Source organism: Salarias fasciatus, chromosome 13 (genome assembly GCF_902148845.1).
Source record: "Salarias fasciatus chromosome 13, fSalaFa1.1, whole genome shotgun sequence".
Classification (NCBI taxonomy): Eukaryota; Metazoa; Chordata; class Actinopteri; order Blenniiformes; family Blenniidae; genus Salarias; species Salarias fasciatus.
The window spans coordinates 8,221,196-8,246,108 of record NC_043757.1 but is presented as its reverse complement, the minus strand read 5'-3'; the positions used below and the strand labels follow the sequence as shown (position 1 = coordinate 8,246,108).

General features: G+C 42.2%; 1 protein-coding gene across 1 annotated transcript in view; it reads left to right on the top strand.

Moving 5' to 3' along the window:
- LOC115399247 (adhesion G protein-coupled receptor A2-like) overlaps positions 1-21,006 on the top strand; it is a 107,359-nt gene extending 86,353 nt beyond the window's left edge. Inside the window, exons 13-16 of the mRNA XM_030106527.1 lie at positions 3,077-3,206; positions 15,787-15,951; positions 20,580-20,714; positions 20,976-21,006. Coding sequence (XP_029962387.1) covers positions 3,077-3,206; positions 15,787-15,951; positions 20,580-20,714; positions 20,976-21,006 — 461 coding nt within the window. The remainder of the gene's footprint in view (positions 1-3,076; positions 3,207-15,786; positions 15,952-20,579; positions 20,715-20,975) is intronic.
- Positions 21,007-24,913: the final 3,907 nt, after the last annotated feature.

The window sequence follows — 24,913 nt, the reverse complement described above, 5'->3', positions numbered from 1 at the left end:
GGGAACGGAGAAGCACATGCGGCTTCCTGCCAGTGTCAGGTGCTTCCTGTACGGAGGTCGGGGTCATCTGCTTGACTCATTTAGCCCCTCTGGCTCTGTATGCTGGTGGAGAGGGCAAACACCCCAGACGTAAAGTGCCGAGGTAACACTGCACACCGCCGGACAGGCTTCCTGCTTTCAATGGCAGATTTTATAGCATGATGACACTGAAGTGCAACTGCACTTTATGGTACCATGTCATTAAATTAAATTCCACATGCAGGTCTGTGTCTTTTAGCCTGTGGAGTGCCTGCAATAATTTAATGATATGAAAATATCAAGAAATAAAACTCAACGCAGTCTGTCACTTGTGTCTTTGAAGTTTATTCACGCCTTCTTTTAAAATCAGTCGCTTTCAGCAAAAGACATGACGAAGCTGCTAGAGAAAATGGCACTGGAGTATCAGTCTGAGAGCATGTGCTTGTTTTTTTATTTCAGTGAAGCTTTCGGATGGATCAGAATCTAAATTAACAGGGTCAATGAAGCAAACAAAACCTCACTCAATGCACTCAGTCATGCCATGTTGTTTTTACAGAAACGTTCATGTTGTTACGCTTGTCAAAATGGAAGAACTCATATTTGAGTCGTACATGCTCATCGGTGAGACATTATTGGTTATTCCTGAATGCTTGGCTGCTGGATCCATTTGATGGCCTGACTTGGTTTAGTTTTTCCTCTGCGGATCGATACAAATTTTTTGAGTGATCACCTTTATCCAGTGTTGTGACGTTCCTGTTCAGGTGAAAGTGGTCTCTTTCAGTAAGCTTGTGCCCCATTCATAAGCGTCATCTGTCAGGCAAGTACAAAAAAATCTTCACAGTGACTTTTATACTTGACAAAATGTCTTAAAACAGCAGTTTAAGATTGTTTTTTAATCTTGTGCCAGGTGAGGCTCTCCATTGACAAGGCGAAGACACGAAATGTGATGTGTTTTCTCCATTGGGTCCGCTGCAGTCAGAGCAAAGAGACACATATTTTACTAATTACGTCTCCACTCGTCTTCTGAATAAATGTCTTATATTTCAATTAATGAAGTCCAACTTGGCTGCCACTTGATTAATGACTGCGTTGCCGTTCGTGTTATTGATTTGATGCTACCTAGTTTTAATTTAGTCTCCATTGCTCAGTTGAATTGAGTCATAATGTTTGACTGACCAATCTCCTCTGGTCAGCTGAATGGTGCTCTGTGACCGTTCAGTCTCTCTTGTTCAGCCAGTAGGAAAACCATGAGTCTGAATGGTCCCGTCACCCTCATTGGTCTGCTCAATGTTATGACTACAGCAGTATTTAATTATTTATTTATAGGTCCTACATGTCTAAAGAGTGTTTGAATCCAGGTCTGTAATTGGTCACTGCTATTTCAGTTGATTGCATTCAAAATCAATGATTTCATGATTGTTTTTAGACTTTCTATCTATGGTCTTTGTAAATCGATGATACCATATAAATGTATCATATCAAACAATTTTTCAGGCCGTATGCAGTTTTTACTGTACCCGTGGTGGACACGCACAACATTGTGCTCGTGTTGCTTTCTCTATGTCACTTTCCCCTTTCTCCTGCTCACACCAGCATAATTGCATTTTGCTCTGTCAGTGTCCAGTGGGCGCAGGCAAGCACCACACTCTGATCCTTGGCTCAAAGCGTTGTTTCAACAGTATCCGCATCAGCCAAGTCAACAGTCAGCGGCCCCCTGCTGATAGTGCTTTGGTCGCAGGCAGGATAACAAAGCCTCAGCTACTGCTTTCAGTCTTCACACAACACCTCATCAGTAATTACAGTAAAACATGACCACGTGAGATCCAGTTTTAGAGTGCAGTCTTCGCCGTTAAACCACAGAGGTTTTGCTTTTAACGGTTCCAGATCATTTCTGAGGGCAAGCGCTGCTCGTGTTAATGCACGTGATTGTGTTTGGGGTTCCGGCTTCCATATAAACGCTCTTTTGAGCGACTGACTCCTGCTTTGGGGGGAAAAGTCAAGTGCCTGAGCCGTAGACACTGAGCCACCACCTGACATGGATCTTTCAGTGTTTTCTTTTTTTGAAACCAAAGCATCGAGCAATAAAAGACTTTATGACCCACGTATCGAATTGCCTGTCAGGCAGCTGCAACATCCACAAATTGATTGGAATACAAGCGAAGGCAAAGTGGTTGCTTGTGCTGCTCTTTGGAGCGTTTCCAAGGATGCCGTGCGAGGTAGTACAGCGAGCTGTCAAGACATTGTGTTCGATACTGTAATCACACATTAAAAATAAGCCGTCCTGGCCTATCAGTCCAAATAGCGTTGAAATGCATCCATAAAGCTTTGTCATGTTGTCAGACATTGCATGGTGTCGTACCACGTATCCACATATCCTGCATCAAAATCTGTTCTTAAATAATTCAAGCCCACATTCTGGCACTTGACTAAGCAGTCTCTCTAATCTCATCCCTATCGTGGCTTCATTCTCAAGCAGAAAGGCTCGAGGACTTAGCCAACTCCTAGGTTGGTAATCCTATCACTGGTGCGGCAAGCTTCCATTGTGAACACGGCAGGAGTCGAGGAGGTCCAGGGGAGCGCTCGAGGCTGTTCTCCTTTATCAGCTGTTGTTCGTCTCAATCTCCAACGGCTACAACATGTGGGAACAATGGGGGAGGAGTGTGACCTTGGTGTGTGTGTGTGTGTGTGTGTGTGTGTGTGCGATTATGTCTGTGTTGACGGCATGTTTATGGTGTGTTTGTGTTTGGGAGAAGTGCACATGATTGTGTTTGACGTACGCAGCTCATGGCTTTACCTCAAGCGTGTAATGCTGCGTTTGTAAGCGAGAGCATCGTTCATATGTAGCTTCTGCCCCTGAAAGCCTGGAGGAGTGGCGTTCCCACCTCTTCTCTATCTTCCGGCTTCAGGAAGGGGAATTTTTAAAGCTGACCTTCTTTGTTTTCCCCGTCTTTCTTCCTCCCCTCCTCATCTCCCAGACGGACCTCTGGAGATGCCCCTGTTCCAGCTCATCCCCTCTCAGAGGCAGCTGGTTTTTTCGCGGGACCGGCTTCCGCTGCAGTGCACGGCCTCCCGCCTGGACTCGTCGGTCGAGCTGCGCTGGCGTCACAACGGCCACGTGGTGACCACGCAGGAGACCGCGGCATTTACGTGGAGGAAACCCTGCTTCACGACTGCTGCCTGCTCACCAGGTAGAGTGAGAGGGAGGGAGAGGAGGCTAGAGCTGACTGGCTGTTTTCTGGCTTGTTACGTTTGCATACACACACTAAAATTAAGCCGATAAAGACAAAAACATACTCCTGTCGATAAGCTGCTGCATGAACCGTTTCATCCCGCCACACAGGGGAACAAACGTGCTTTTCCTGCACTGAATGTTGATTCACAAACACAGATGTAACTTAGGTACAGAGTGTGTATCAGAGAGAGAAACGGAGAGTCAGCCTCCCTCCCCGTCTCTCACCCGCTCATACGAGCTCTGATTTACCTTTTGTTATTGCCGCCCTTGATAAGGATCTGAAAGGACGGGACAGAATTGGCTTGGAAGCGCGCCAGCACCCTCAGAGCAATCTGCGCGCGTCTCCAGAGGTTGGCCGTCCAGCCGCTCCCCGGGCGCACAGGCTGATCACACGCTAAGGACAGATGCTGAATCATAATTGCAGTGATCAAGTAGACCGGCCACACTGGGCTTCCCACTCCCCCCCCCCCCACCCCTTCAGTGACATGAGATGAAACTCTACCCCCCTCCACGGCGTTTGTGCACACGTGTGTGTGTGTTGTTTGACGTAACGGCTGTGATGCAGAAAGCTCGTCGCCGCTGATTAGTTTAACTGCTGTCTGCTCCGACTCGGCCTCGCTAACATAAATATTGATGGAGTGCTGACAGAAATATGCTTCCCTTTGTCAACAGTGCAGTGTTGTGTGGTTTATTTGGCCACATCAGAGCTCAGGAACTCTTTCCTCCGCGTCTCTGGGACGGTATAGCATTTCCCAGACTGCCAATGGCACAAATTGCCATATATTTTTTCTTTTATTGTGCACCAGCTTCCTGCTCCATAATCATTGTCAATGATCCCCGTGGTGAATGCAGTGCTTTGAATAATTGGATTAAAGGTAGTGCGGCCTCTCTCAGGGATGTCTCCATGTCTTTGTGTCACAGTGGTGATGTTTATTTCAATCACATATTCATCAGGAGTTCAATGGAATACATTGTCACTCAATTATCACAGCCTGCGGTTAGAACCGGCCCAGACGGAAATTACACAGCATGGAGGGACAATTTTGAAATACTTTTTGAATTCTTTGAATACTCCACCTTTACTTTCTTTTGTGATGCAGATTTCTTTGCAGTTCAGATTCTAAATGCATTATTATTATGCATCAGCTTTAAAAACATGACGCTCGATGCTACATGTAGAAATACCACCATAAGAGATACATGCATGAATTCAAATGTCTAATATGGTGCTCTTACACATTTTCTTCCACATACATGAGATGTGGCGGTTCACTGGTCTTCAAGTGTTGAATAACGAGCTTTACAACATGTTCAATAGCTTTTTCTTTTCTTTTTTTAAAAAGAAGATTATAACGTCAGACAGCATGCACGGGTTTCTTGTGGATTTATTTGTATGGTTTGTATTCACATACTGTGAGGCTGATGTCAAATTACACGAGAGACTGATTTTTTGAGTAGGTATTCCAGAAGAGGTGGGTTCTCAGTGAGCAGATTTATGAAATGACAGGAGTTAAAACAGCCCGTTGGAGACCGGCTGTAAAATATCAGAAGGCAGGTATTGATTCTATTGTTTCTTCTCGTAGAGGTCCACAGCACTGTGGAATTTTGTGGAGAAAGAGCCAAAGAAGAGAAGTCAGGGCTTTCGATGTGCACAGGAGGCGTATTGAGGATTTTGAAGGATACAGACACAAGTCAACTGACTGAGAGTAAGGTCGCCGCTTTGACCTCCAGCCTTTCTCTCCCGTTGTCTTCGTCGTCCTCAGTTTATATTGTCGCATAAACCACCAGAATAACACCAACCGCTTTCACTTCAAAGTTTCTGACTCCTCAGAACTTACCTGCATTAGATATTGGGCCGATGCTGCACAGAGTCCTGACACAAGACGGCATGTAGCCTTTGCGTTTTGGTTTGTGTATTGAGTACGAAGTACATTTCCTGGCATTTAATAAGTATGTTACTAGGCAAATAACTACAGGTTAATACTCGTATTGTTCTCGTCCTTTAAGTATCATTTCATGCTTATTCATATCCTCATCCAATGCCAGGATTTAATTAATGCAGGATTTATTTTGCGTTTCTGGTTATTTTGTCTAAAGTCAAATTACTTTTTGCTCAGTTATCTGTATTAGTTCCCTCAACAACACTGATTAATCTGATTTAACATTTTTAATGTATGTAATAGAGTGATTTATGATTACTGGGAGTTTTTAATGATTCTAAACAGAATCTTGCTAACAGTAAGTGAGGTACATCACATAGCTCAGTGGCTGTTCCTCCTTATCAGCCTCTTCACATTCATTCTCTTACAAACTCATTTACTCAGAGCCTCCCTACAGGCAGCTTTATCAGTGCCGAGTAATTTGAAGTAAGAAAATAATACCTTTATGGAACCATTTACCGTGCTAAAATAGGTAACGCATGCATGCAGTTTGTAATTTGTTGTGTTCTTAGTCATCCATTACTCTATTTCTTGTAATTATATTGTGTAAAGTATTCATATTAAATAGAAACAGTCTAAGAGACATCATCTCATCTTAAGTGTTTCAGATTCTGAATGTATTGATCAATAACTACATCTAATAGTATAAAACAAATGTGGAGAAATTAGAACCAACATCATACTTTCATTTAGATTTTTCTGGATTCTCACCTCATGGTGATAATATGCATTAATAGCTAATATATTGAACACATTATTATTCACAGGAGAGACTTTTTATATCTTAAGACACTCAGCAGCTGAGTAAACTTCGCGATGCCACGAAATCGAGTTACTTTTGTACTTTGAAGCACATTTGAGGTGACTTGGATCATCGCAGCGCATTGCGAGACATCATTAAGAGAACTCCTCATGCAAGTCACTTTATATTGGTTGTGAACAGTCTGACGACCTCTGCTCGCTCTCTGTTCCAGTGTTCTGCTCTTCCTTCCCCATCAGCTCAGTCCTCACTCAGTACCACATCAGTCCATCAGAGCTGTTCCAGCTCAACATCCCTGCAGATTTCACTGCATTCCCATCCTGATTAAGGCCTCCGCTTTGCAATTACACACTGCTTCCTCTTTGTACATACAAATAAAACTGCTTTTCTCCCCAAGTAGAACCTATCTGGAACATGTTTCTCTTGGCATCTGAGAATGTCTTTCTCTTTTAGGGACGAAAGAAAGAAAAGAGAGGGAAAAAAACAAACCTGTGAAGAGCAGACGTAATTTCCATAGCTGATGAGCGTGCACCACAGTCTGGTCCAAGAAAAACAGTCTGCTGTGCGTGGGCTGAACTTCACCCTTCACCCTTTTGCTGTATCTTAAATTATATGTGTTAAGAGAGTCGCGTGGGGAAAATGAGTGCTGGTGCAGCTAACGGTACATTTGGGGGGGGGGGGGACCTGAATGTTTGGCCTTTGACATGCCAGATGCTGTCAATGCTTGTTTAGCCACGACAGAGCGTACATTAGTCATCGCGGGCCGTGTTGGTGTTGTTCACCTTGGATAAATGTCCTCTGAGTCAGTGAGCCTCGCCCTGCATGCCCCATCAGAGGGGAAAGACTGAGTACACAGGCTTTAGGCGCGGCTTAAAGCCCTCGTTTGGATTTGTCGCACAGTGTTGCAGCAATCTAAGCAGAGATGCCAAAACCTCTGCGAAGTGACCTCTCTGAGGTGAACCCTGAAAAGCTCTGCTGCTATTTTCTATTTTCTTGAATTTTGCTTTGTCCTGCTTTAGGCTGCGTCACTGTTTATCTTCCAAATGTCATCTCTCTTTTGCAAATTTTTTCCTGATTAAAACAGGCGTAGCATTTAGAAACATACAGCAGTTAGCTTTACCGTCATCTCCACTGCCGGGGAAGTAAACAACATTGATTATCTGTTTATCAAGGCATCTGTTAGTGAGTGAGACACAATCAGAGGTAAATAAATATTTCATCGTTGAAAGCTGATGTGGAGTATCACAAAGATGTTCTCACTCAACAATCTGAAGACCGACTCAGAGCGTTATCAAAGCGGCAGCTTTTGTTCCTGACCTGCAGTGGCCTGTAGCTTTCAGAATTTCTCCAAGGTGAGAGAAGATGTTTTATTAGCTGAAATAAACCTGATTGGAGTTCTTGAATTACATATTATTTAAATTTAACATACAGGAAATAGGTTATTCTCAACTGGAGTGGACCCCAGTGATCAATGGACGAAACATGTCCAATATTGGAGTCCATGATGGCTTGTTAAAACAAACAAAGGGACCTATAAAATATCAGACAGGCGGTTATCCATCCATGGTAGATTTTTGTTCCATGTCTTTCTCTCACCACCCTCTCACTCTCATCATTACAGCTCCTTATTTACTGGTGCAGGTGGGCTGATAAGACTGTTTCATAATCTCCGTTTACATTGCTCACAGTGAGCAGCAGCAGAGAAACAGGCCCCACGACGGCCGCGGCGCCCGCGGCGATGTGGGCCAAACTCCTGCTGAGTAATGGTGCCCGGCCAAACTGCAAGCACCAGCTACGCGAGCAGCAGCAGCAGTGGGACCAGCCAGTGATTCATGATTCATTTAATCAAACAGTTTGCAGCCCTGTAGCTACCAGACACTATGGATGATCTTTCTTAATCCTCTCCATTTTTAATCAGGCTAATCTTGTACAAAATGAGCAACCTGGCTTGGTAATATCTCTGAAGGCAGAGGAAGGTGAGATTTTTTTTTTTTTTTTTTTTTTAAATCAGCACTTAATTCTTTCTTTTAAACCATCTTTGATTTATTTTATTCAGTCTGTATTCCTCTCACATATCGTGACATTCTACACTGTTTTCTTAAAACTCTGTTTCCGTTGCAATCATTGCTGCTTCCCCCTCAATTTCCATCTTTAAATCCAGCCATCGGTTTATTAGCTTTTCCACCATCAGTGGTCTAACAATACAATTTGATTAAGTCCACACGAGTTCTTCCTCTAGGCTCAATGCTGTACTGCAGGCAACTTTCCACTCAATGAAGAATAAGCTGAAGAGTAATTCTGAGCGCTACACAATACGCACCGTGCAGACAAATGGGCCGAGTGGGTTAAGGTAATTTGATGCCTCTTCATTGGGAATAGCTTGCTGATTATATCAAAGTGAATTATACCACCGTATGTGATTGTGTGTGTCTGCATAGTAAGCACGTGTGGGGACATTGGGTGAAATGTAAATTACAAACAGAATACAAATGTGACAAGTCATTTTCTCCCACGTTTAGGAATTTACAACTGGCAGTAGAACAACGGCAATTTCTTGAATAAATGGGATATTTTTCATAGATGTATTTTCAATTTGATGACAGCAGCCTTTTTTTTTTTTTTTTTAATAGATGTTGCATTTTTTTCATTTTCTGATGACATTTGGATATTTGAGTTATAAAGCCTCAATTGTTTGATTTAACTCAGTATACCTTGAATAATCCTGGGTCCAAGGTTTAATGTAAATGAAATTCATATCAACGTCTGGTTTCTTCTTTGCATTCGCAGAATAAATTGCAATTTGTCGATACAGTCATGGACTAATACCGCTTCATTTCTAGAGGAGCATAAGTACAGTGCTAACCTTTAGTCACTTGCTGATACCTCCCCAGAATCTTTTCCGAGTACGCTGTGCAGTATCGAACCCGACACCCAGTACTGGTGTCAGCATTGAGGCATCCCTCGCTTTTACTAGTGTTCCTGAGTCAATGCAGTGGTTTCCATGGTGCAATCAAGTCTGGCGTGGCGACAAAAACCTCAAAGATACAGTAACAGCCAACTTTGGTTTTCGGTCTTGGTTTTTGTAACCGGGAGAATGTTAAGCTCTTATGCAAAGAAACTCATATCAATTGTTACAATCTTTGATTTGCATAATTTATCACCACATGGTTCAAAACTTCATCGGTTTTCTTCTGAAATTTTTTCTCGGACAAATGTGATGCGACTGTCAGTGCTCTTCTAGAAACGCACACATCTTCAGCAAAAAATACCTCCGTTTTTGTAACATTTATGTATCCTGTGCTATTTCGCTAGCCTTTTGAATGACGGGCACAATGTAATGCCATTTTTATTTATTCATCATGCTCAGCTTAACCCAAGGTTCTGCAGTTGTGTTTAAATTGCTCTTTTTTTTCAGCTGTAAATGTTGAGAACAGGAAATGTGAATATGACTTCACCGCCCTCGCTCACTGTGGGGGAAAAAAAACACAAGCCACAGTTTGATTTAAAGCATTGCAGCTTTTGGAGATTTGATGGCGAGCGGGGACAGATTGGAAGTTTGCCGTCTCATATGCAACATTATGTAAACAATTTGTCAAATATCAGCGTGCTGGCATAAATGTTCCTAATGAGTCCTCGGGGAGCCGCTCTACAATGGCGCAGTGTTACCGTGGATGTAGGTCAGCGCTTTGTGTGTGACGTATGTGTTCCCCTACCCCACTGATTTCCTCCAAGTGGGGTGATTTTTTCCATCATGTTAATTATGTGAAGATGACCTTCTTCTTTTCCTTTTTTTTCCTTTTTTTTCTGCTGGAAACTGGACCGTGCTGCTGGGTGACATCCTCTTTTAGCAGCAGCTCACCGTGGGCGTGTGTGTGTGTGTGTGTGTGTGTTCAGGCTGCTGTGCTGAAGTTTGCAACGAGTTGCAGGGGGAGAGAGAGGTTGTGTGTGTGGTTGTGTGTGTGTGTGTGTTGTGTGTGTGTCGGGGGTATTTCCCAGCATTCAGACAGTTGGCAAAAATTTCAGCGATGATGTAACTGTCCCTTCTGCAGACTATTCATGCTTCGAGGGGAGCGTCGCAGCTCTCTGTCACACACTCGCATGCACGTAATCACACAGTTGCACCATTATATGAGGCATCAGCGGGGGTGGTCAGTGAAAAAAGAAAACATCCAGAAAAAAAATCTTGTAGTTTTCCAGTGTTTCCAAATAAAATTTGCGTTGTTAATCAATGTTGTCTTGAACATGGTAACTTCTCAAAATAACACAGTTAATCAAGATGTTGAATCAAATGCAAGGACAGTAATTCAGTGCAGAAAATTCTCGTCCTTGGTGTTGGTATTTTTTATTTATTTTTTTTTATGTGGCTCTTTGTGGGGAAAAAGTTTGCACACACAACGCCATAGTCCATGACATCTCCAAACACTCTTCATGTCACGCTTTTGTCCTGAGACTGCAAGATAAGAGGCCCTTTCAAGATGAAATAAAAATAACTGTCTGTTTGATTGTATTTTTGTGAAAGCGACAAGAAATCACCACAGAGGGGCTAAAGTGCTGCGTACGGCTCCGGAGCTGCAGCTTCAGACCCCTGTCAAACCGTATTCCAGCATGTGTTATTTATCTAAAATTGTATTGCCATTGGGGAGGAGGAAAATGAAATCCGCATTTATCTAAACATGAATCGACACTTCAGTGGGGCCCCTAAACCCAAACAGGAAGCTCAGCAGACGCCACACAGAGGATGCCGCCTCTCATTCAGAGTGGTTTACATCTGTTGTTCGTCTTTACAGAGAAAACGGGGTTTAAAAAGAATTACCTGTATTTAATTAACAGAAAATTCTGCAATCATTTCCTGTCCTGTATTATTTTGACTCCGCCGCCGAACACCAGACAGTCACAACCTCAACGACGGGAACTTTTAGGGCCCGTTTACACACTTTCAAATGAAAATGGAAAAATTTTGTTGCATGTTGGGGGTTAGTTTACAATTTTTTTGAAAACATCTCCAAAGGTGCGTGAGTTGAGGAATAAGTTTGCCTCCAGAGCTTCATCAATCCCAGTCCATATTTTACTAGTACCTGGTAGTTTAAGAGTTTATTACTGTAATAGAAATCCAGCTTTGTTCAGATGTCCATAGGAATGTCTGTGTCCTCGCCATCCGTATTGTAAACCCGGTTAATAAAACTCACGCAACATGGGAAACATGCAAACTCCCACATAGGAAGACCTGTACTCAAACCAAGACCTTCACACTATGAGACAAGAGTTTACCACTGTGTGACCGTATGTCTCTAAATGAAGAATAAAATAGTTTCTTCTCATTTCTTTCATTGTTTTTTTTGAATATAGTATCCTACTGTTCAGTCGGTGAAGTCAATGCTTTCCCATTCCGTCATGAAAACTGACTTCAGGCTTTTAATTGGTTGAAATTCGTTCAGATCTTCTGCAAATCATCCTCCTTTTTTTTGACACCCACAGAGGGAAGAACACTGTATCTGCCAGCCGCTGTTTTGTAAAGTCAATGAACAATTTGCTGCCTTCTTGACTTTGTATGTTGTAGCTCCAATTTCATTACCTGGTGCAAAACCGTTTCATCAAACCCGCAGCTGAATCGTCCGCTGTGAATTACTGCAGCCTCCATGTAACACCAGTCCTGTGCCAGTAAGTGTGATAAGCATGACCAACGGGCCTCCCAATACTTTATCTGCATTATCTGTTTCGATTAGGCTCTCAGGCGGCGCAGTCCTCGTTACGTAACTCCTGCAGCTGGAGAGACGGACTGAAAGCCGGAGCCGGGGCCAGAGAGTTTCAATTTAGGACGGATATTGTTTTAAAGAGGAGGTGGAGGATGAGACTCGGTGACTGAAAGAATGTGTATGAGACACAATGAGCTGCTGTGTCAACGATCAGGCTTTAAATCTTACTGTAGCAAGTCGTGCTGTAGTATTTTCAGGAATGTTCAGAAAGATCCTCTCCAAACTGTTAAATAATTATGCTAGTCTAAATAAAAACACCAGTAAAAAAGAAAAAAAAGCAAGCCTTTTCTACAGCAGTGGTGATGCAGAAGTCAGCACGTGGATTTCCACGGCTGCACATCCTCACTTGTTCCGGAGCCCCCGAATGTCATCATCCAAGTCAAGCGTTCAAATCTGATTTAGGGCGTTTAGAAAAAGCAATCAGAAATGAGAGCTTTAGTGGAACACAGAAGATGAAATCGGGACTATGCATTTTCATACCCCCCCCCCCCCCCCCCCCCCCCCCCCAACCCCACCACCACCACCTCCACCCCCACCAACACCACCCAAAGTCATCAGAGCACGTCATTGTGTCAGTTTGGTGCCTCATCGTGGCGGCGGCCTTTAACTTCTGTTTCGCTCCTGTACTGAACAGGCAGGAGATGATCTTGAAATGTTTCTGCATCAACTGGAGGGTGGCAAACATAAGGTCCGTGGGTGAAAATGACCCACAGAATTCTCCAATATGGCCAAACCACCAAGCAAATTGTGAATAAGTCAGAAGTAAGCAGATTGCAAGTTATTGTAGCAAAGCTTGTGTGAAATCCACAACCACATCCAGGTCTAAAGAGGGAAATGCAAAAGCATGCACTGTTTATCATTACATATTTTCTAGTCTCGTTTGCAGATTTTTTTTTTCTTTTTTCTGATCAATCACAGTAATGGGGAGTAATAGCGAGTACTCCGTTATGCTCTGTGCTTTTCACAGTTTGGAGGAAGTGTGCCACAACCACACACCCACTGTGCTTCAGGAATTAGACATGCTGATAATTAACTGCTTTTCATTAAATCACTGACATTTTTTTTTAAATTTAATTTATTGAGTCAAAATGTTAATTACGGTAAGTGTTTTGAATAAAGTAAAAATCCAGTATTGACATGGAGCTGAAAGTGTCCTCAGTGTTAGAAGATGGTTTTTTAAAATGTGTCTGGATTGACAGCCTTCTGTGATTGGCTTTCTGCTCACCGGTGAGATTAACAGTTCAGGTTTCTTTGAAAGTTAAGTCTCAAATACAACTCAGCGCTAAAGGTTTCCCTGTTTCACCATTTACAACATGGACCTGATGTCAAATGGTTCATTCTTTTTGGAACCTGACCTTTTCGCTCTGTGGCTGAAGGTAGATCTGGAAAAAGCAGTTTGATCTCTGCTTATTTTATCGTTGAATTATCAGTCTCTATCTGTCAGTGGTCTTCATGATTTTGCCCAAACGTCACCTGTTTTAGAGGTTAGTGCTTTGCCTCACAGTGAGGAGATCTTTGGTTTAAGTCAGGGCCATGGTAGAAGTTTGCAAATCTTCCTGTGCATGTATGAGTTTGGTTCGAAAACGTACATTACAGCTGAGCTGAGTTAGATAAAGCAGCACACAATGAGGCTGCATTTATAGAGCTGGTCTCATTGAGCTTCTGATGTGAAGAAAATGTGATATGGTCTCTTTTATCTGATACGACTAAGAATGAAGCTACAGAAGTGATATAAATAAACCAAATTCCACAGCCAGTTGTTGAGTGTGTTGTGTTAATGAATTAGTATTTTAGTATTAGTATCAAGGCAACGTTATATTGTGTTTTTTATCATGTTAACGGGTTGCACAATCAAAGGCGTGGCATAACTCCTGTAAAGTAGTCTGAATGTTAAAAAAAACCTCCCTCACAGTGTTTTTTTTTTTTTTTTTTACATCTCCAGCATTCCTGACACACTTCAGTCATTCAGTCACATTCAAGTATTCACACACACAGACTCACATCAAATGAGCAGAGCCACACAACAACAAAAACAAACAAAAAAAAAAACAAGTGTGTCTGTGACACGTTGGTTTCCTGGATGTGAAGCATCAGCAGTGAGGAAGATGGTTTATGTGTCAGAGTGGAAGAGCAGAGCCATCTGTTTGGAACGGTGTTTTTATAGCAGTCAGAAGCCGTTTATTGTAAAGGAGGCAGAGATTCATTACGTACGGGTGCAGCAGTGACAAGTCTTATTGTCTGCACTTTTCTCTGGTTGTCTTTCTCTTTATGTCCCGTTTGCACCTAGATGTGCTGTTCACTGCTAAACAGATGGTATGTAAATTTGCCCGTAGTGGATTATTTCTGTATAGATACTCAAACTGGACTGCTGAAGTTTTAAACGGAGTATTCAAGGAATCGTTAAGTGACTTTGAAAATGGTTGCCGGTGCCAGAAATGCTGGTCTGAGTATTTCAAAAGTTACTAAGAATTTCATGCACATCCATCTCTGGGGTTTACTGAGAATGTTTTGATAAATATAAAATATCCAGTGAGCAGCAGTTCTCCAGGCCAAAATGCTTTCTTGATGCCAGAGGTCAGTGGAGAATCGCTGGAGTAGTTTAAAACGATGAAAAGGCAACAGTGAGTCGAATAACCACTCGTTAATAAATAACCCAAGTTTTCAGGAGCCTTGAACCAGCGAGGAGCCAGCAGTAGAAAGCCACAGTTTCATCACAACATTTCTTTGCAAACTTAGGAATCCTTAGTATCAGTTGAGTCATTCTATTTCTGCTCACTATGTTCCCGTAGAACTGTCGTCAAACGGCTGTCTGTATTGCTTTGTATACTGCGCTTAAGGCGGAACACTGAGTTTGAATTTCGACATGAGAAAAGGGAGGGCCTCAATGATCTGAGGATGTATTAGGATTATTCTCTAAAATTTGATTTCATTAAAATTTTGATTGCTTGGTTCTGTTTTTTCTGCTTCAGCTATTTGCAATAATAACATTCCTGTGAGAGAATCCTGAAGAAGTGATGACAGATTCCACCTATGGAAGGCTTCTTCAGTCCAGAAGGGGTCCGCATTGATAGTCATGTTCCCCAGTGGGGATGGCTGCTCAGTTTGGAGATTACTGTCTTGCTCAAGGACCCATAAACCTGAGTGCATGTGGACATTGCATGATGGGAGATTTGACCTGCAACGTTTTGACTGTAAGACAGCTGAGACAACTGACCAGAGCTCCAGACTTTCCAACATTCCGATCTGTTGTCCAACACTTCACTGCTGACTAACTTCCATTTGTGGGTACCCTTGCACTGTGTTAGGCATACAGTGACACGGTTTACACTGTGAACTCCCACAGCTAATTAACCGCAGAGAAAAATGCATTTCAGGTCAACACAAAGCAAAGTGTGATTGTGACTACAGCGGGATTGTGTTGAGAAATGAAACAGTTGGCATTTGTCAAGGGGGTAGTATTTCCATGGTGATTATGCCCGTTGCTTAGCAATCTCCATCGGCTTTTCTTTTTCTTTTTTTTTCTTTTTTTTTTTGTCTTATACGGAGCAACATCCTCAAGATAGTCGCTTTGGCAAATGGCCTGCATTGGCTCTTTGTCACTGCTTCACCATCCTTTGTCTAATCAGGCGTTTTCCATTCAGATAGGAATCGCTGTGACACAGTGGTAAAAGATAAGCATGAGTAATGATCATTTTAAGTCACAGCCAACATTTTAAGCTGCCACGTCCTTATACGCGTGCAAGAGCCTCTCCAATGAATTACATTGCGTGAAGCGTGCAAGTGCACCGACGTCTTTGAACCCGGCTGACTGCACAATTCTTGAGATCTTCCCTCTGACCTTAACCCTTCCTGCTGTTTCCTAAACTTAAACCCTCAGCCTCATCCAGAAATAATCCAAAGCGGCCTTAACAAAAAAATCAAACCTAACACAGAACTAATCCTAAAACTACGTTTGACCTTAAATGTGAGGCCAAGTTTCAATTCAGAACACAGGAGAGACATCGGGGATCAAATTACCAACACAGGCTCTGCAGTTACAAAAGCAGACACCTGTAATTTTCCGCCTCTCCTCTCCTTCTCCAGCGAGGTCGTCCTCTCCAACATCGATGTGGCCGTCGCCGGCGTCTGGGAGTGCCTGGTGACCAGTTCCCGTGGCAACGCCTCTCAGCATATGGAAATAGTGGTGGTTGAGACATCAGCGCCGTACTGCCCTGCTGACAGAGTCACCAACAACAAGGGTGACTTCAGGTGAGTCACCCAGATCGGCCGCATAGCGCACAGCGCTGTGCACGGCGCCGTGCGCTCAGCCGTGATGGCTCAGGTGTCTGCTCCAGCATGCTGCTTCACTGACACTGAACAGAGGTAAATGAGGATGATGATTATTGATTTGTCATGATTTTAAATTCAGCTGACGTCTTTTGCACAACAGAGTTGCTCACCTGGACCTTTAGCTGAACTCAAGAATTGTTCATTTGAGTCTTCAAACAAATGAAATATTAAACTGGTTTCACATCCAAAAAATGTTCATTTCCAAACCTGTTTTCCAGTGCCCCTCCAAAAATCAGTCCACTGTAAAAACATTAAATGTAATCAGTTTAGGGGTGTGAGACTGATTTTGGTGCATTTTGGTATACAATTAACGAGAACTCTAAATCTTTGTTTCAGTGCATCAAAGTATTAATATATCACATGTCAGACCTATAGTTTTACAATATTCTGCCTCAGGTCACCATGAGCTTTACAGTTTACAGATCACAGTGAATTTATTTATTTTTTACTCTATTTACATCTTCAAAGGCATGAAACATTCAGTCAAATGTAGCTGGAACAAAAAAAATAAAGTTATTAGTTCAAATTATGATCACAATAACTTGTGAAATTGCAGAAATGGTCACTAATGTAGACACATTTCTTTGTCTGAGGCGTAATCCTGATTTTCTGAACTGACTCGCCACATACAGACTAAAGTGCGCCCCTGGTGGTGCAGTTCATGTCAGCTGACACATTTCATCTCGCAGGCCGGTTGGACTCACTGGTGGGTGGGTGAGCTAAAGAACAAAAATGTCATAGGATAATTAATGTTATGTCCATATTAATATTTATTAGCCACTTCCATATAATTACACACGTAAAAAAAAGGTTGGGTACCAGTTGGAAAGCATGGCTCATTTGCATTACCATAGTCAGCCACCAGGGGGGGATTGAAGATAATTAGGCATAGTCCTGTCCCAATTTTTACAAAGACCTTTAAAAGTGTCAGTAAATTTATTTACAAGTACATATTTCTCGTTGGGAACACACAGGAAGAGATGACAATGCGTGAGTGAGCCAGTTGTCTGAATAGGGTGGGACTTAGCTTGTTCACATAATCGCGGAATAAATCGGAGCTTTCGTTCGGATCAGATGGGCTCAGTGCCATTAGAGGGACTGGAAAACCTCCAGGCTAAAACTTGTGATGTCTGACACCAGTAATCTCCTTGCTGATCCCGACGCCAAGTCAAGCAATCCCTGGTATCATTGACGTGTTGTAGAAAAGTCATGAATAGTAACTACATTCAAGGGGAAAAAAAAATCATATTTTCATGAGAATCAATTTGAAAACATTAAACTGAAAAATGTAGTATTGGAAGTATTGATGCTTTGGTTGATCAGCTTGTTTATAGCGGATAATCTGAAGAGCTGCATGAATTTGGTTTGATTTATAACTCTTTAAAAGATACTTTGAGCTCCAGAAAAGAGAAGAAAAAGAAAAATTAACATTATATTCTCCCTTGAGTCAGGTCTGTGTTTGTGACTGTCTCTTCAGCTCAAAATAAGCAAATAAGCCGATTTTTCAAACATATCGTACTTTTCCTTCACCACTTCTGAATACACCACGTCTGAGAATCTCAAGCACACTTTCATGTCCCAACTAGTGTAACTGATGGTAATGGACAGTAATGACTGGTTTTCAAAGTCGGCATCAGGCATTAGTTTAACCGCACTGTAATTTAATTCACCAGAAATATTGCCGGTTGCAGGGAACGCGGTATGAAAATTATCGCTATAATCAGAGTGCAGGCGCTCTCTGTGATTATCCTCCGCGTACGGTGCAGCCCGGCCTGCTTCTCGCCGGCGCCTCACACCTGGTCCACCCTGCACCGGGCTTTGGCTCATTAAACTGTCGCACACCACAGCCGAGTGTGTACACTACAGTGGAGTGTGGACACTTCATATATTTTAATAATAATTGGATATGAGCCGGAGAAACTCCCCCACACATTATGACTGAGTGCGGTCCAGCTTTTCATCAGGACTATTAAAAAATAAATAAAAAAACAAAAAAACAGAGCTTGTGTTCCCATGACTCAGGTTTCAGATAAAAAGAGGCACAAACACTACACATCCCTATGACCTCCATTTATCCTCCTTTTCTCCGTCCTCCACTGTGTGACCACCTTGAAACCTCGAAGCGCACACACACACACACAGACACACACACACACACGCCCCCCTCTGCTTCTCCTCCCCGGTGGGTGTGCTGTTGTCGTGTACCCTCCTTTGTAGCCTCTGTACTTTACAGCCCGCTTCCAGTGCGGCGAGCAGCGAGGCTTTGTTTCTGCCGGAGCACTGGAGTAATGGGCTGGAAAATGAGGCCCCCTTTTTGTTGGGGGCGAAATTAACGCCATTTATTACTAAGTAGCTGCTGCGGCAGCGGCGTGGACGGCGAGCGATGCGGGGAGGGGGGGGGCGGGGGAGGCGGGGCCGAGGGATGGCAGGTCTCTACCCTCACAACAGATTACTTGCCTCCCGAGTGCCGTGCTCCTTCATTTTAATTTAGAAGACGTCCAAAGTGTTTCCACATTAAGCATTCACCTCGGCTTCTATTCCATGGTCGTTTTTTTTGACGCTGCCTTAAGCGCAATAGCACAATCCATGAGACACATGTTTCTCCTCTCATATTGATCGGCATGCAAACACCGGTTTCCCTCGGCTGCAGATCCCGAAGACCTTTTAATCCATAACAGTGTCAGATAACAAACCCTGGAGTTAATTTACTATCTGGGAAATGTTGTGGACCATGAGGGTTTTTTTTTTTTTTCACCTAAATGAGCTTTGCTTTACCAAAACACTAACCGACAAAAGCCAGAAAATTAAAAAAAATCACCCATTTGCCCGCAAAACGTCCCTGGTGCCGTTCATATCCTGGTCAGCAGAACAGTTCTGGACCTGACCCTCTCCTTTCTTGCTTCAGAGGAGAGTCCAGTGAACTTAGCAATGCCATGAAAACGACACTTTTTGACAGTATTCTGCTCCGCTCTAGAGGCTCATGGTTCTGCTTCAAGTAAACATCCTTCCATGGAGTTTTCTATTTCCTGTCATACCATCCTTTTTATTCCCGGTTAAATATTCATTAGAAAGCAATCTTATCCAAATCCACAATCTTGAGCCACACGTCGTTTGTTGGTGGCGTTTCTTTACACCAATTTCCGACCAACCGATTGTTTCTTGCTTGCAAATAATGATGTTTTCACCAGATATTTGTTGTTCTGTTGGCCTGCTCCTTCAGGGAGTTAGCGTAGAAAAACCAATAGGACCAAGTATCTCCTGAGGATTTCATATCCAAATATTTATCTTCATTCCTCACTTTCCCCCCCCAAAAAATGTTTATTTTCTGCCATTTTTAAAACACATGAGAATCATCCACATCAGCAAGTCTACAGTTTTGCCAGCACACCTGTTATCAATAGGATGGCTTTCTTTTTATTTTTGGCATAATTAATAAGCGGACCAGATTCTTCCAGAAGAATTCCACTGAAATTCTTGAGTTAGTGTTTGAATGGTGTGTTTCCCACATATTAGACCAGAAGCTTGTTTTTTCCATTTCACTGTAATATGTGTAATTATGTGTCTGTTTTATTAATTTTGACATAATGTAACAATTCTGACATTTCTTTCATATTGATGTTTTTTCGTTCTTTCTTTTATCTATATGCTTTCAATTTGAATCACATTGTTTAACTCTCTGGAAGAATCTGGCTCAATTTCCCTCTTATTATAGTCCCTAAGTTGAAGATATTCGTAAAAATCGTGTTTTCAAAAATCACATTTCTTTCTTAAATTTGCAGAACTCTTGAGTGCCCTTCTTTTATCAGACCATTTCAAAAGTTGTGCAACTTGCCACTACCAGATTCAAACACTGCGGAGAGAATCACCTAAACATCATGAATAAGTTTGGCTAAAATCCACAAATGACAGGATCGAGCGTTACTGGTTATAATGATCCAACTCATTTCTTTGTTTCATTAGATCAACATCAATCTTTGGGACAGAGCAAAAGAATGAGCAAAAAGCATTAATGTGTAAATGTGTCAGCTCACATTTGAGAATGAGTTTTTGTTGATGCACCCGAAACGCACCGAGGAATAATGGAGGGAAGAAGTGCAACTCCTCTGAGCGATGCTCAAGACTTCACGACCTGACTGCATATGGATAGAATTACAGATATTGACTGAAAATATGACACTAGTATTTTACCAGGATGGAATTGGGCTGTTTTTGACCCCTGAACTAAATTGTGCTTCACGCTCCTGCAGTAAATATTTTAATTAATGTAATTGTCGTCAGTGTCATTTACCTCAAGGAGGTTTGTTTTAGTGGGATATAAAAAAATAAAAGGCAAAGTTTATTATTAAAGTTTGTAAATAATGATAATTAAGTTCGAAGTCGTCACACAATCAAGTCTCGAGAAAATAATTACACTTAGCTGTAAATCATTTATGTAAATGAATACTTTCCTAAGTAAAGGGAGTATGAAATTGCCATCTGGTGCAGCGAGCGTCGATTTCTAAACTCACATCCTTCTCCGTAATTCACAGACGTTTCTATTTTGGCAGGTGGCCAAAGACTCTGGCAGGCATCCTGGCCTTCCAGCCCTGCGCTCCCGCCACCTTGGCTCCGCCCCCCACCCGTCAGGCGGCGGCGGCGGCGGAGGCGCTCCCCCTCACGCGCCGGGCCAGAGGGAGAAGAAGGCGTGGCGGAGCTGCGACCGGACCGGGCGCTGGGCCGAGGAGGACTACACCCAGTGTCCGTACGCCAGCGAGTCGACCCGCGTGCTGCACGAGCTCACCCAGGTTCCCTCCGCAAAGCACCGTCTTTATTTTACATCAATTCATCTCATCTGAACCAATGTTGTTTTTTTTTTTTCCCCCACAACCTCCCTTATTTTCAAAAGACAATTTAATGATTTGATTAAGCTTGAAAACTGAAACACACCCGTTGTTGATCTGTAGCCTGCAGGTATTTGCAGATCTGTGCATGTAGGTCTTGGTATACATAATGCAATATGACTGACAACAAGCCGCTTTATTCCGCTCCTCTCATGGGATTACCACAACACGTTAATGTACTGAACTTCTCAAAGCTACATGAGTGGCATCAGGCGGCGTGAGCGGGATTCATTATTCATCGCGCTGACTGTTTGATGCTGCTGAACGGCGACAGTGGGCTGTGTGATCATCCTCACTCAGGGACATTACAACACAAAAAAAAAAAAAAAAAAAATGCTTGTTGCTTCTTATTTCAGATTCCCATCAACGTCACCAACGCTCAGCCGCTGGGCCAGCAGTTGGTGGCCTTCACAAGCAGGGCGGCGCACTTCACCGACGTCATGGACGTGATCTTCGTCACCCACCTGGTGGAGAGGCTGACGAGGCTCGTGGGGAAGCGGAAAGATGTAAGTGTTGAACAGAGAAAACAGTGATTTTTTTTTCCTGAGACCTGATCTGAGACTTCACTGTATTTTGCATCTGAAGATTTTATTAAAATTGATTTTATGTTGAGATTGGAGTCAGTTTTGGTTGTAATTATTGATTTTGTGAAAATTATAGACCTTTTGATCACTCGCCACAACACAGGAAAACTCTGGCTTAAATTTAAAGGTTACTATGGCACTGTTTCACTTCTCCAGCCCACTCAAGATGAAGTTATCCCCTGAACTAGAATGTTTTTGACACCCCTGACTCAAATCAATTTCAATAAAGGAAAAGGTTTCAACAAGTGGATTTTCACTCTTTGATACAATTGGCTGCTCTTTATTTGGAAAGCTATTAGTAATATTAGCTTCCATTGTGCCTGTCGATGCTCAGTGGGGCTGTTGGTGGTGGAGGTGGAGGAGATGGGGGTGCCGGAAGGCTTTGTCAGCGCACTGGGCAGATGGCAGAGTCTTAGAAATTAGAAATACTATTGTTTCTTTACATGTATCATGGTCTAATTTGTTATCTTTATGTTAGAAGTGCTGGATGTTTCTTGGTAAACTGGTGGGTTAGAAAGTCTGCATTCACCATTCTTGAAGACAGAGAAATCGGAGGGAAAAAAAGAACTCAGGAGTCAGGACAGGATCGAAAACAGGAGGAGACATCTCTGCATTACATGAATTTTGCAGTCACTATAACACGGATGAGCCAGCAGCAATGCGACAGTTCATTAAGCGTCAGTCATACACTTAACAACCAGAGGTGGGACAAGTAAAGCTTGCTTTTTAAAGGAAGAAGTTCAATGTTTTTAATGAAGTTAAAAAAGTTAAATGAACAATAAAAAAAAAAAAAAAAAAAAAAAAAAGAATAATGGCTCTGATTGTCTTCATCGTGTGAAAATGGAAAATAGCCATTAAAAGACGTTTCAATTGGCTGGGTCCAAAAGATAAAGCATAAATTGGGATGCTTTGAATCTGCCTGCATCACTGTGACATAGTTTACTTTCATTTCTGTCCGAACCAGTTCTGCTGCTCTCAGACGTCATTCACCATTTTTAAATTACCCCCTTCCCACTTACTCATCAGTACTTTCCAGCCATTTCTACTCTGTTTGTCTTCCACATAATCAATTTCTGTGTATCTGCTTTATGTCGAAATCTCATCCTTTTAGGTTAAAATCAATCATCTTTTTAAAACACAAATGACAACATATTAATAAAAATCCTTTCCAATTCAAATTAACATTTAATGACATGTTTTATGGGAGGATGCCATTCAATATGTGTGGTCCAACATAACGAGGACGATTAGTAACCGATCACCTTAAGGCCCATTTTCCAGTGAAAAAGTTAAACATTTATTACCTCCTACATCAATGCTAGTTTCAGTCCAGTTATGAGTTACTTCATTAAAAATGAGATGAGTATCTTACTTGATAATGAAAAATAAAAATTGTCGTATTTAAGATATGCATGAATGGATGGATGATTAGAAACTGTTAACAATGAGCTCATCTCTGTATTATTGGTGTGTTTCTGTCACACGTACCTGAGCTGTCAGCACACCGCGGGTCAGTTTAATGAGTTAATTAGTTAGCAGGATATCAAATGATGGTGCACTCACATTGTTTTGATTTGAGTTAATCATCTGTTATTAACTGAAGACACACTCGCAGTACTTGGCGTCTCATCTGTTCTGGAAAAAAATAGTTTATAAGTGACGAGAAGAACAACAAAGCAGTTGAGATGAAGTATGGACGTGCAGAATGCTTTTGTAAAGGAAATCTAAGAATTGAATTAATCTAGGAATTCATCACAGATGCTGTCGATACTGACTGATATTCTTTTTTTTTTTTTTTACAGTGGGACATCTCTAGTTAGGAACTACCACTGACTCAGTTAGACACTAGAAAACCAGAACCAGCATGATCTCTTTGAAGTGTTCTGAAGTTCTGAGGAGAACTTTCTTTTGAGGATTACTGAGCCAACATTTGGGCGTCTAATTCTCAGTGGACTTCAGAGTTAATTATATCTTCAGAAAAGCATAATCCACAGCAAATCTAAAAATATGTGTGTCAGTCAGACTTGACTGAGCGCTTTCAGTTGGAAAGGCTCTTCTTGGAATACACTGCCCAGAACGAGGCCTTGATTTGCCATTTTGGTTTTCAGGCATCCCTTATCTCCCTTCTGTGTCAAATGAATCATTAAAAAGTACTATACGATCAGATGATTTTGTTATGAATACAGTTTGATTTATTATCTTGTATTTCACATCTTTGTGAATCTTGATCAAATGACCACACATTTAAATAGCAGTTCTGGTTTTATTTTGTTTTGCTTTGTGGATGATCAACTAGAATAGAACAGAATAGAAATGCTTCATTAATTTCAGGAGGAAATTCTTTGCAGTGTTGCTCAAACAGGAGTGACATGAGGCACACACAGTATTCATATCAATTCTATGTGTTTTGTTTATTGCTTATGTTTGCCAATGTAAATGTCTTACTATGGAGTTGGATGATTACTGCTGCAGAGGGGTAAAACCAGCCCGTCTCACGACCCTCTAAGCTTGGCTCATGTTCCTGTTAGTGGGTGCCTGGTGGATTCTGCTTCATAGTGATAGGAAGAGCCGACACTGAGGATCAAAAAACATTGTCGCTATGAATACTTGGCCGCCACAAGCCAGTTATCCCAGTGGGATCTTTTTCCTTAAATCCCCTGCTTGAAACCCAAAAAGTCAGGGTTGTGGTGGAAGAAATTAGAGCATTACAACAAATACGTCAAAAAAACAAAAAAAAAACAAAGAAGGCATGGAAGATGATCTGTCATAAAGCCAGAGCTGTTATAGAAGAAGAGTGAAAGAGATTCAGAAATTATTGCAAGATCTAAGAAGGGATATGATATAACACAGAAAATGTGTAGAAAAAAAAACAAAAAAAAAAACTCATGGGGGACCAGCTGAAGGAATGTTTCCTATTGTTTTGGATTATATTGCCTCCATACAACAAATGCGTTTGGTACGACAAACCAAACCAAACTGCACCGGCACGTACTGCGCAGTGGAGAAGTAGAAACACGACGCACCGCCCTGTGTGTGCTGTAGGCTGAGGGACCGCCATACGCTCCGGCTCTCTGTTAATGAGGGTATCATTGCTATTTTAATCACGTGGAGCATGTCTCATCACTGGTGTGTGAGCCCCGAAACACTTTAGCATGTAGCACGTCTTGGAGTGAAATCCTCCTGAGCATTCAAACTAACGAGCGACATCAGGCTAACTCTGCCGGGCCAACTCTCTCTGATGATGAAGTTTCTGTTGTTGTATGAACTTGCTTTCGCCTCCTCTTGATGTTTTGGCAGAACATCATTTACAGTCTGTCTTACTTTTGTTGCTCATTAATATTAATGAATCTCCAAACCGCTGGCATCGCTCGTGATGTCTTGTGTACCTGTGGGTGACGTTGGTGAAACATGGTATCA